General features: G+C 44.1%; 1 protein-coding gene across 1 annotated transcript in view; it reads right to left on the reverse strand.

Annotated features, from left to right (window-relative positions):
• LOC126354978 (arylsulfatase I-like) overlaps window positions 1-12,628 on the reverse strand; it is a 111,670-nt gene that overhangs the window by 35,391 nt on the left and 63,651 nt on the right. Inside the window, exon 7 of the mRNA XM_050005062.1 lies at window positions 7,726-7,884. Within this exon, the coding sequence (XP_049861019.1) occupies window positions 7,726-7,884 (159 nt within the window). The remainder of the gene's footprint in view (window positions 1-7,725; window positions 7,885-12,628) is intronic.

Here is a 12,628-nt window from a genome sequence, read left to right on the forward strand (position 1 = left end):
TCCTTTACAAGTGATCCACCCTTTCCTAAAATTCTCTCAAATCGTCTTGCAACGTAGCTCCCAGATATTTAAACGACTTGACAATGTCATGCTGGACACTACTAACACTGTATCCGGATATTACAGTTTCGTTCTTCCTATTCATCCGCATTAACTTACATTTTTCCACATTTAGAATTAGCCACCATTCATACACCAAATGGATATTTTGTCTAAGTCTTCTTGGATCTTCCTAGGGTCACCTAACTTTGACATCTTACTGTGCACCACGGTATCACAAGCAAACAACAGCAGATTGCTGCCCATCCTATCCGCCAAATCGTTTCTGTATACAGAGAGTAACAAAGGTCCTATTACACTTTCCTGGGGCACTCCTGACAGTACCCTAGCTTCTGATGAACATTCGAGGACAATTTGATGAGTTGTATCATTTAAGATGTCTTCACATATCTGTGGACTTATTTCATATGTTCGTACCTTCCTTAACAACCTGCAACAGCACATTGTTTCCAGAAATCTAGAAATATGGAATTTGCCTCTTGCCCTTCATCCATAGTTCTCAGCATATCATGTGAGGAAAGCTGAGTTTCGTACGAGCGATGATTTCTAAAACCATGCTGATTCGTGGATATAGGCTTCTTAGCCCCAACAAAGTTTATTATGTGCGAACTGAGAATGTGTTCGAGGATTCTGCAGCACAAACAGAAGTTAGTGCTACTGGTCTGTAATTCTGCGGGTCCATTCTTTCACCTCTCTTACAAACCGAAGTTATCTGTGCTTTTTCCTGTCGCTTGGGACTTAGTGCTAGGCGAGAGATTCACTATAAATGCACGCTAGATAAGGGGACAATGCCGTAGGGTACTCTTCGTAAAATAGAACTGGGATTCCAACCGGACCTGGTGATTTATTTGTTTCCAAATCTTTAAGCTGCTTCTCTACACCCGGTAGTCAGGTGAAAGTGGTTTGTAACATCATAATTTCAGCAGGTGCTGGCGACGACGCCCTCTGTTTCCAGTATGAGTACAAGTCTTGAAACGGGATATTTGAAAGAGGTCGGACTATTAAACTTACTTTATATGCAAACGTTACGTTTCCGAACCTGGTTTACTTACCAAAATTTTATCTACTAGTTCCTCTATATAGTCCCTAGATGCCTGTAAATGGGACTGGGAAACACTCTTTATGATGTTCATTTAACAGCAGGTTTTTACAAAGTGTTTTTGTTCTGCAATGAGATTACTTCGTGTTCTCCAGCTGTGCTGAAGATGTGAACCTCAGTAGCAACGCATGAGCTAGAGGCCTTGCTGCAGTGCGCCCACAAAACCTTATCATGATCGATATAAATGAGTACGAATATATTTTTATAGGATTCCAGTTCTACTCCACAGCGGGCGTAACATAACTTAAAGCGGTTTCTTTGCTGCAGATTTACAAGGGATACGTTTGACACGAGAACGTCTCACAACACACAACTGATCTTAAAATCTGCTTACGAGTCCTTCACGCTGTTCCGCTCTGATGAGTCCAGTGTGCCTGGCAGTGAGGTGTGGCGTCGATGGCGGAACTGATAGTGGACCTTTCCCTGGACATGTGGGAGTTACGTCTTACTTATGTTTGTGGAGGGTAGGTGACTGTAATTTTTATGTGCAACCCAACAGTGTTGTGTTATTTTTGCGTGTTTACGAGAGAAGGGAGAAGGCTAATACCAGTGATAGCACATAGATATCTTGAATAGCATCATACAAGCCGCCGACCTTAACGCCACGATCTGACGCAAGGATCAACATCAACGGTATGGCATGTCCTCACTCCGTGAGACACTTCTGAGAGGTTTGGAATTTAATTGAGGATATTGGCGCAAAGTGTAGCGATCAGGAATTTTACGCGTGAACTTCTTGTCTTCTTTCTGTCAAATGCTAGCGGTGAAAACTTCATCCGACACCCCTGCCAACCTACGAGTCACTACGAGTCAAGGGCCACAGCACAGGTGTTCAAAAGCGGCCTGAGGTATAGGGGAGGGTTGAAGTAACAGTTTGCAGACGATAATTCTAATAAAACAGCTTTGACCACGTCATGTTCTATGTATCAAGTGTAATTTCCAACACAAGATGTTTTATCACGCATGTTGCCATACCCTTTTTTAATTATCATAAATTTTGTAAATATTTGTTATAAAAATTATTTTCATTATTTTTCTGAATGTAAACGTCAGAGAGGTATGTAATCATGAAAAAATTTAGTTATCTTTGACCACTGTTTTGTTGTCTTTGTACTGAGTAGTCTGTGGACTATCAGTGGGTAAAGAAAGCTAGTTGCTCTCGAGTAGTTTGCGGAGTGATGTTGCTTATGGCCACACGTGGTCAAATTTGGACGAGTGTTGCCCATTATGTCCAAATAATAGTTTTCCAAAATATCTTTGTATAATTGTGAACCACAAAGAGAAAATGTTACTAAAATCTGTGAAATTATTTCAAGAATATACCAACAAAGAAAAAACAAATGCGTTCATTGTTTTGATTAAAATTTATACAAGATGTAACCCGTGAACTCCTGCAAATCCAAATATTTTCTCAATATTCTACAGCTATGCGAGGAAGAAGACCCCCATAAACATAATCATCATCATCATCATCATCATCATCATTTAAGACTGATTATGCCTTTCAGCGTTCAGTCTGGAGCATAGCCCCCCTTATAAAATTCCTCCATGATCCCCTATTCAGTGCTAACATTGGTGCCTCTTACGCTGCACTAATGTTATAACATTACACTAATGTTATAACAGTGCTAACATTGGTGCCTCTTCTGCTGCACCAATGTTTTTTAAGAGTTCCTCCTGTTGTCATAGATAGCTTCATATATAAAATTCTTTACTATCATAAGGAACCATGTCCGGTTATTTTTAGGTTTCATCTCCTATTTTGCTCGTCTCTTGTTCTATCCATTTCATTTTTTGCTATACGTTGATCCATGGTTAGGAATATATGGGCTATTTAGCCCCGACCCATGTATAAACTTTCTCGTATTCGTATGCACATGCGCATTCAATTAAGTTCCCTTGTCTTGCGCATGTGCAGAGATAGCAGGTCAGGCTTGTAAGTGAGCGACCGTTTGTAGCTGCATTTTATGGAGGGTCATGGCCGGTGTGAGGTGGAGCGTACAGCATTAAGTTAAGCAGTGGTTTTGACTTTGTACATATGTACTATTTGTGTTTTCCTTTTCTTTTCAGTTTATAAATGTATAGCTATGGCGTTCTTCTAATCATTGACAAAAGTGTTCTTAAGCTCTTGTGGGTTTTATTGTTGTTCTGAAGATGGTGTAGTTATCTACGCCGAAACCTGAGTCCACTAAAGAGACAGGTTACACTACACTCGTTCGTCCTCCGTTAGAATATTGCTGCGCGGTGTGGGATCCTTACCAGGTGGGATTGAAGGAGGACATAGAAAGGGTGCAAAAAGGGGCAGCTCGTTTTATATTATCACGTAATAGGCGAGAGAGTGTGGCAGATATGATACGCGAGTTGGGATGGAAGTCATTAAAGCAAAGACGTTTTTCGTCACGGCGAGATCTATTTACGAAATTTCAGTCACCAACTTTCTCTTCTGAATGCGAAAATATTTTGTTGGCGCAACACACATAGGTAGGAATGATCATAGAAATAAAATTAGAGAAATCAGAGCTCGAACAGAAAGGTTTAGGTGTTCGTTTTTCCCGCACCTTGTTCGGGAGTGGAATGGTAGGGAGATAGTATGATTGTGGTTCGATGAACCCTCTGCCAAGCTCTTAAATGTGAATTGCAGAGTAATCATGTAGATGTAGATGTAGAACACTTAACACTAGGTACTTTTTTCACAATCGAGGCCCGTTTTTAGTTTTTTAAATATTTTTCAACCCACCCTCATCTTTGGTAACCTGTGGACTACCACACCATGAAAACCTTACAGTTTCTTACGAGACCTACACCGTCATGTACTCCACTAAATCTCGCGTCCTCATTCTCCCGATCTACAAGTACCGTCTATCGGTTGATAAAAACCCTCCTCTCCTCAGATTCGTTAACAATGTCTGAAAATCCCATACATCTATAGTTACATACACAACTTCACTCCGCAAATCACCTTATGGTGCATGACATACCCTGTGTACCTCTGTTATTTCCCCCTTCCTTGTTCCAGTCCTGAATGGTCCATGTGAAGGCAGATTGTTGGTAAGCCTCTGTGTGAGCTGGGATCTTTCTCATTATTCCTCGTTTTCTTTTAATTTTTGCACTGCCCTTGGTGATAAATATCGATAAAAGAAATGTTACCCTGCACTAATTTGTGACTGCTCTAACGAATGGACACGTAAACTCCCGATTTAAAATTCATTTTTATCGTAACAACGCTTCCCGTCGTCAATAGGCGACACTTTAGTTAATGAGCGGTAAAACTTGAGAGATCTAAATATCTCGAAAATGATGTGTTGGACGAAAAACGTTTTCTAGACGAACAGTTAATAATAGTAAAGAGGATATTTGGGTGTGCTACTGCTGGCCATTTCCTACCACCCAGTCCAATGTGAGCGCGGTCAACTTTATATATCTGAATTCTATCCCAGAAAATACGCATGAGTCACTTTACTGGTAAATCGCACTGTAGTAGTCAAATATAAAGTGTGCATGTTTCTGCGTTGAAGAAACTACGCATTTGATTCTACATTTCATTTCCGATGTAAGTGTGAACTTTTGTGTTCTAAAGACTGGTACTGATGCTGTAATGTTACTTCATTGTTTCAAACGTGTCTGTTCAGTACAAGTACACTACTGGCCAATAAAATTCCTACACCAAGAAGAAATGAAGATAATAAACGGGTCTTCATTGGACAATTATATTATGCTACAACTGACATGTGATTAAATTTTCACCAAATTTCGGTGCATGAATCCTGAGAAATCAGTACCCAGAACTACCACCTCGGGCCGTAATAACGGCCTTGATACGCCTGGGCATTGAGCCAAACAGAGCTTCGATGGCGTGTAAAGCTACAGCTGTCCATGCGGCTTCAACATGATACCACAGTTCATCAAGAGTACTGACTGGAGTATTGTGACGAGCCAGTTGCTCGGTCACCATTGACCAGACGTTTTCAATTGGTAAGAGATATAGAGAATGTGCTGGCCAGGGAAGCAGTAGAACATTTTCTGTATCCAGAAACGTCCGTACAGGACCTGCAACATGCGGTCGTGCATTATCCTGCTGAAATTTAGGGTTTCGTAGGGATCGAATGAAGGGTAGAGTCACTGGTCGTAACACATCTGAAATGCAACGTCCACTGTTCAAAGTGCCGTCACTGCGAACAAGAGGTGACCGAGACGTATAACCAATGGCACCCCATACCATCACGCCGAGTGATACGCCAGTATGGCGATGACGAATACACGCTTCCAATGTGTGTTCACTGCGATGTCGCCAAAACGGATGCGACCATTTATGATGCTGTAAACAGAACCTGGATTCATCCGAAAAAATGACGTTTTGCTATTAGTGCACCCAGGTTCGTTGTTGAATACACCATCGCAGACGCTCCTGTCTGTGATGCAGCGTCAAGGGTACCTGCAGCCATGTTCCTAGCTGATAGTCTATGCTTCTGCAAACGTCGCCGAACTGTTCGTGCAGATGGTTGTTGTCTTGCAAACGTCCCTATGTGTTGACTCAGGGATCGAGACGTGGCTGCACGATCCGTTACAGCCATGCAGATAAGATGCCTGTCATCTCGACTGATAGTGATACGAGGCCGGATCCAGCACCTTTATCAAACTGGGAAACGTGATGGTACGCATTTCTCCTCCTTACACGAGGCATCACAACAACGTTTAACCAGGCAACGCCGCTCAACTGCTGTTTGTGTATGAGAAATCGATTTCAAACTTACCCCATGTCAGCACGTTGCAGGTGGCGCCACCGGCGACAACCTTGCGGGAATACTCTGAAAATCTAATATTTTGCATATCACAGCATCTTCTTACTGTCGGTTAGATTTCTTGTCTGTAGCACGTCATCTTCCTGTTGTAGCAATTTTAATGGCCAGTAGTGTAATATGGCTAGACATTGTCATTTCTGGCAAACAAGCTACTTGTATGGTAACGTAATTTCCTGTTCCCTACGGGACTGTTTATGGTGAGTCCTTAAATCAACGGAATGCTTGATTTGGGTGGTCGCCGTCGAATCCCGCCATCACGGTGACTGATTTCGGTATATGTTTCCATCCAGCTGCCGTATCCGTTGCTCTGGTTGTTATGCGTCTACTGGCGGAGTACAAAACACAACCACTGTAATAATGTAAAACGTCCATGAAGTGTTAATGTACAACGAGGGGTGGCCGTGCGGTCTTAGGCGTCTTGTATCGGTTCGAGCGGCTCACCTCGTCGGAGGTTGGAGTCCTCCCTCCGGCATGTCTGTGTGTGTGCGTGTGTTGTCCTTAACGTTAGTTAGTTTAAGTTGGATTAAGTAGTGTGTAAGTATAGGGACCGATGACCTTAGCACTTTGGTCCCACAGGAACTTACCACAAATTTCCTAATTTTCGAAGTGTTAGTGACAGGCGTACCTGCCATGGATACTCAACTACGTCAAACGACACGGTGGTGAGAAGCTACGGGACTCACCTATCCGAAGCATGCCAATGGGGAGAGACAAAGTAACTGGCCAATATCGAGCGTCCCGATGGGAACAAAAAACTTATTACTCCCACGTTCTTGTTCCTGCATCACGCTAAACGTAGTTTGTAAGCAGGCACTGAAATGTATAACCATGAAAAGTAAATTTCGAACATAAATATCAACTGTTAGAACACGTAAATTCTTAACTCCAAAGACATATGCATTTGATATCTGTCGATTACATCGCCACCTAGCACAAGTGCAAAAGATTGGCTTGAGTAAACTGTAGGTACTGCATTGCGTGTAATCCGAATATGCAATAAAATGGGGGTTCCCAGTTGAAAATACAAAGTTGACCCTTCCCACGCAGGAGGTGGTCAATTACACGACACACAAATATACTCTTTAATAATACTAACTTTTCACTTACAACGTATTTGTTTCATATAATGTTATGTCGTTTTCGAGATATCTAGTCTTCTCAAGTTAAAGCAAACAACATTTATATTCACGTAATGTTGTGTTTCCTTTGTCTTTTTGTTGCGATTGTAATGTTTTTCTCTATTGTGCTACGTGCAATTTTACATGTTTCCTGATAAACAGACGTGTGGCGTTATAACTTTTTTTCAGCTAAAGGCTGATACCAATCTGCAACATCATCTCGTCCACTCTTGGCTCTCTAAAGCATTTTTTTGTTATATTGACAATACTCTTAAGTCAGGTTACCTTCCATTGAGAAGGCTGTTGCACGGAGCGACTGTTGTATTGACTTGTAAATAATAGATTTCAGCTATCAGTCGTCCTTTTCAAATTTTATTGCCAGATCTAGATTTCAGCTACAAAGTAGCCATTCTCAATACACTATCATTTTTTATCAATGCATGTAATGCCTGTTGGTCGGGCTTCATGTACAGTTCATTGAATACTACTCAAGCACTTATCAAAAATGATAGTGCATTGAGAATGGCCAGCTTCTAGCTGAAATCTAGATCTGCCAATAAAATTTAAAAAGGACGACTGATAGCTGGAATCTATTATTTACAAGTCAATTACTGTTAAGTGTTCAGTAATAGTATGGATGACTACTCACCTTTGACGAGCTTCCAGTCACCGATGCGGATCGCACCGTTTCCGACCTTCTCGTCTATATTAAGCAGCACCTCTGTGCGTGGAGATTCCGCGTTAGTGACGAGAGCGTCCCACACGTTGACGCCGTCCAGGTCTTCTGGAAGTGACGACACATTTCCTCCTGTAACAACGTGTGACTTGTACTGAGAAGTGTTTACTTAAGCAAATTTGTTGTCTAGGTTTATTTCCTGTCATATTTCCTACAGGTGATTCTTACTTACCGTATGGGTTTAGGTTACCAGTTCCACTTCCACTGTTTACTTTATATTCGATCTTCTGTTCAATTCGCCTAAACGGCACTTCGCACTTACTTGGCTCGTCATGTAGTTGTGTTTCTTCGGGAAAAGACAGGGGAGACTGTATTCTACCATATGAGTGGCCAGAAGAGTTCCACCATGATTTTCACTGCGGCGATACACCCACGTCTTCCACAACCATGCCTCCAACATTTTTTTTAGTACTTTTTCGTGTCGTTCTTTTTCGTCTGCATCTACATCTGCATCCATACTCCGCAAGCCATCTGACGGTGTATGGCGTACTTTTTAAGAGAGCAGTCAATTCGCGCGCTAAACGGTAGCTGGAGCCTTTTTCTGGGGAAGGTTACTTCCCCCTTCACTAGCACTGCTCGTTCTTCAGCACCAGTCGTATCCTCAGGTTTCCTCACGAACAACACAATTGGGCAGCTTGGCCTATAATGAGCCAAAATGTTATGGTATGACTAACCCGTAATCTAAGAGACCTATCGCTTTGTCCCGAGGAATAATGATTTGATACTCCCGAGGCACATTTGGCATTGCCTTTATGTTCCTATTCCTAACCACTTATTGCTGGTAGAAGATTTTGTACTTAATCGAAAATTGTGGTTATTGGAGCTCTTATAACCGAATCCTGCAGTATTGAAAATCGCAGATGTCACCCATTCAGCCCAAATTGGTTCGGGACTGGATTAATAAAAAACTTGCTACTTATGATGCTCCAGGTCTACTACATGGTCTTAAAAAAATGTTCAAATGTGTGTAAAATCTTATGGGGCTTAACTGCTAAGGTCATCAGTCCCTAAGGGTACACACTTCTTAACCTAAATTATCCTAACTACAAACACACACACCCTTGCCTGAGGGAGGACTCGAACCTCCGCCGGGACCAACCGCACATACATATTCCTCCCCCACTTTAGCACAATGCACAGCGCGCTCATACAACTACACTCCTGGAAATGGAAAAAAGAACACATTGACACCGGTGTGTCAGACCCACCATACTTGCTCCGGACACTGCGAGAGGGCTGTACAAGCAATGATCACACGCACGGCACAGCGGACACACCAGGAACCGCGGTGTTGGCCGTCGAATGGCGCTAGCTGCGCAGCATTTGTGCACCGCCGCCGTCAGTGTCAGCCAGTTTGCCGTGGCATACGGAGATCCATCGCAGTCTTTAACACAGGTAGCATGCCGCGACATCGCGGACGTGAACCGTATAGTGGGCATGCGGGAGGCCGGGTGGACGTACCGCCGAATTGCTCAACACGTGGGGCGTGAGGTCTCCGCAGTACATCGATGTTGTCGCCAGTGGTCGGCGGAAGGTGCACGTGCCCGTCGACTTGGGACCGGACCGCAGCGACGCACGGATGCACACCAGGACCATAGGATCCTACGCAGTGCCGTAGGGGACCGCACCGCCACTTCCCAGCAAATTAGGGACACTGTTGCTCCTGGGATATCGGCGAGGACCATTCGCAACCGTCTCCATGAAGCTGGGCTACGGTCCCGCACACCGTTAGGCCGTCTTCCGCTCACGCCCCAACATCGTGCAGCCCGCCTCCAATGGTGTCGCGACAGGCGTGAATGGAGGGACGAATGGAGACGTGTCGTCTTCAGCGATGAGAGTCACTTCTGCCATGGTGCCAATGATGGTCGTATGCGTGTTTGGCGCCGTGCAGGTGAGCGCCACAATTAGGACTGCATACGACCGAGGCACACAGGGCCAAAACCCGGCATCATGGTGTGGGGAGCGATCTCCTACACTGGCCGTACACCTCTGGTGATCGTCGAGGGGACACTGAATACTGCACGGTACATCCAACCCGTCATCGAACCCATCGTTCTACCATTCCTAGACCGGCAAGGGAACTTTCTTTTCCAACAGGACAATGCACGTCCTCATGTATCCCGTGCCACCCAACGTGCTGTAGAAGGTGTAAGTCAACTACCCTGGCCAGCAAGATCTCCGGATCTGTCCCCCATTGAGCATCTTTGTGACTGGATGAAGCGTCGTCTCACGCGGTCTGCACGTCCAGCACGAACGCTGGTCCAACTGAGACGCCAGGTGGAAATGGCATGGCAAGCCGTTCCACAGGACTACATCCAGCATTTCTACGATCGTCTCCATGGGAGAATAGCAGCCTGCATTGCTGCGAAAGGTGTATATACACTGTACTAGTGCCGGCATTGTGCATGCTCTGTTGCCTGTGTCTATGTGCCTGTGGTTCTGTCAGTGTGATCATGTGATGTATCTGACCCCAGGAATGTGTCAATAAAGTTTCCCCTTCCTGGGGCAATGAATTCACGGTGTTCTTATTTTAATTTCCAGGAGTGTATGTGAAACTGTCATAAGAGTCTTTGTGAGGTACTAATCAACTCGTGTGTCACTTTGGCTTCAATTTCAGTTATCTTGTAAAACTGTTCGCCTGACTTTCGCGCGAATTTTAGCATTGTATCATTTTGTGGTAGGTTCGTATTGATAACACCAAGATTTTTCCAGAAAAGAACTGTCCACGCATTTCAATTATGTTGTGGCCGTTGTCCGCGAGTCATTGTTTCTGTTCGAGAAACAAGGCGCGCGAAACTAACATTGTACCCAATTTGGTCGCCTTCAAAACATTCTGGAGAATATGTAGAATTTGATGTAGAGGTGTTGCTGTATTGCAATTTGTGGCACGAAGACGTTACCACACTACGACCGCATGTCCAGTACTCAACACTACCAGCTCACAACTGATAAGTCAAATGCCCATCTCTTGATCATATAATGTAAGCTTTCACGGCAAGTATTATGCTCACTTAATACTTCCGGGCTGTTAGGACGTGGTCGAAGTGTAAAACTCTCCTCTGACGTTTCGTCTCCCGCAGTCGGAGACGAAACGCCAGAGCAGAGTTTTATACTTCAACCAGGACCTATCAGCCCGGAAGTTTTAAGTGAAGAGCACATATCTTGATTAGAGTTCTTATTCGAGTTGCCACTCTAGCTAGTGCGCTGACGATGCTTCTACTCCAGGTATTAAACCAGTCGCGGAACATCTTGACTGTCGGCATATGGCAACAGGTAGTATACAGGGACAATTTCAGTCGTGAATTAATTTAAATTTGCGTGAGTAGAATACTGAGCCGTGCACGGCTCTTGTTCATGACATTTATTGGTTCTCGTCTTCTATTACGGTATTGCAGCATCCTTGTCTTATTCCATTCACTGGCGTCACTAACTTCTGGCCTTATTTGCCCGTGAGCGGCAGCAGCAGCGCGTATCGCTGTCCTCTGTCGTACCATCTCTGGAGAGAATTTGAGCGGGGACGACCGTTGGTTGGTCGTTCGGTCGGTCGTCACATCGGGTAGCTTGTAATTGGTCGTCGTGTGTCTGCAGTTGGTCGGGCACGGAGCAAGAGTGGCGGATGGACCAGCAGTCAGTGAGTGAGAGAGGCACCAGCAATGCAGTCGCGGACCGAGTAGCAGCCCAGTCGGTCGGGTAGCGTGCAGCAGCATGAAAGCACCCTCCCCCTCCCTCCCCCGCCGTCGCGCAGTCTGGCTGGAGCCGCTGTGGAGTCCTCACTTTAACTTACTATCGAGCCTCAGCTGTTTGCATTTCTTCGTTTGATCCTTGATCCTGCTTGTCGCTTTGGAACATTCCCGCGAGCAACAACGTGTGTGTTTTTAAGTCGGCTAAGATTCTAACCTTCTTTCTGTGGAGTTTAACTTGATTTAATTTCTTCTCCCTTATTGCAGTTGACCAGCGGTATCTTTTGCCTTGAGGTCGTTGACGTTCCGGCTACCTGCCCTTGTCGTTGACGTAATACTCGGCGGTGTATTTTCCTCGTCGTGTTGTTGCTGTCCAGCGCCGCGTGTAGTTGTTAGTATTACAACCCCAGGCCGACCCTTGGAAACTTCTGAGTGCCGTTCCTTCTGTGTTATGTAGTAATTTCCCTGTTTGGATTTTAGTTATTTGGTTGATGTGTGGGCTATAGCAGAGTTTTAAAATCTCTTAAATTCGGGTCCTTGTCTTGAACTTAAGGCTTTTAAGATAAGGCCTTCTGCCTTTGGATTGAATTCTTCTTATTGCGTAATATGCCCCCTTCAGCCGAGTTTGTCTCTTAAGTTAATGTTCTTGTTTTGCCCATAAGGCATTAGATTGTTATGCTTTTGTTTTAAGATAAAGCCTTCTGCCTTTTCATTGAAACTCTTCTTATTGCCTAATATGTGGCTTCCAGCCAAGTTACATTAAAACTAAACACCTGAGGCCTTCAGCTTGTTTAGATTAAATATTTAGAAAATATTCTTGGGTCAAACCTCCAGAAGAACCTTGTATTTAAATTTATTGCTTAGGCCTTGTGTCTTGCATTTTGAGTGTGGTCTTCAGCCGATCTGCAGTTAACCAAAGGAGGTCGATTAAAGTTTTAAGTGTTTTGCATCCCTGTTGTAATATTGGGTGCTGATGAATAAAGTTTGTATGTTGAGTGAAACGTACAGCAACATATTTTGGCCTCTTTCCACAACCCAATCCGCTCTGCCCTGCCAGCACAGGCGTTTCAAATACTGTGGAACTTTTATTGTTGTGTGAGATTACCTTGTAGCAAAGAAGTCACACATCCCTCTCA

The sequence above is a fragment of the Schistocerca gregaria genome, chromosome 3, assembly GCF_023897955.1.
Source record: "Schistocerca gregaria isolate iqSchGreg1 chromosome 3, iqSchGreg1.2, whole genome shotgun sequence".
NCBI classification, from domain to species: Eukaryota; Metazoa; Arthropoda; class Insecta; order Orthoptera; family Acrididae; genus Schistocerca; species Schistocerca gregaria.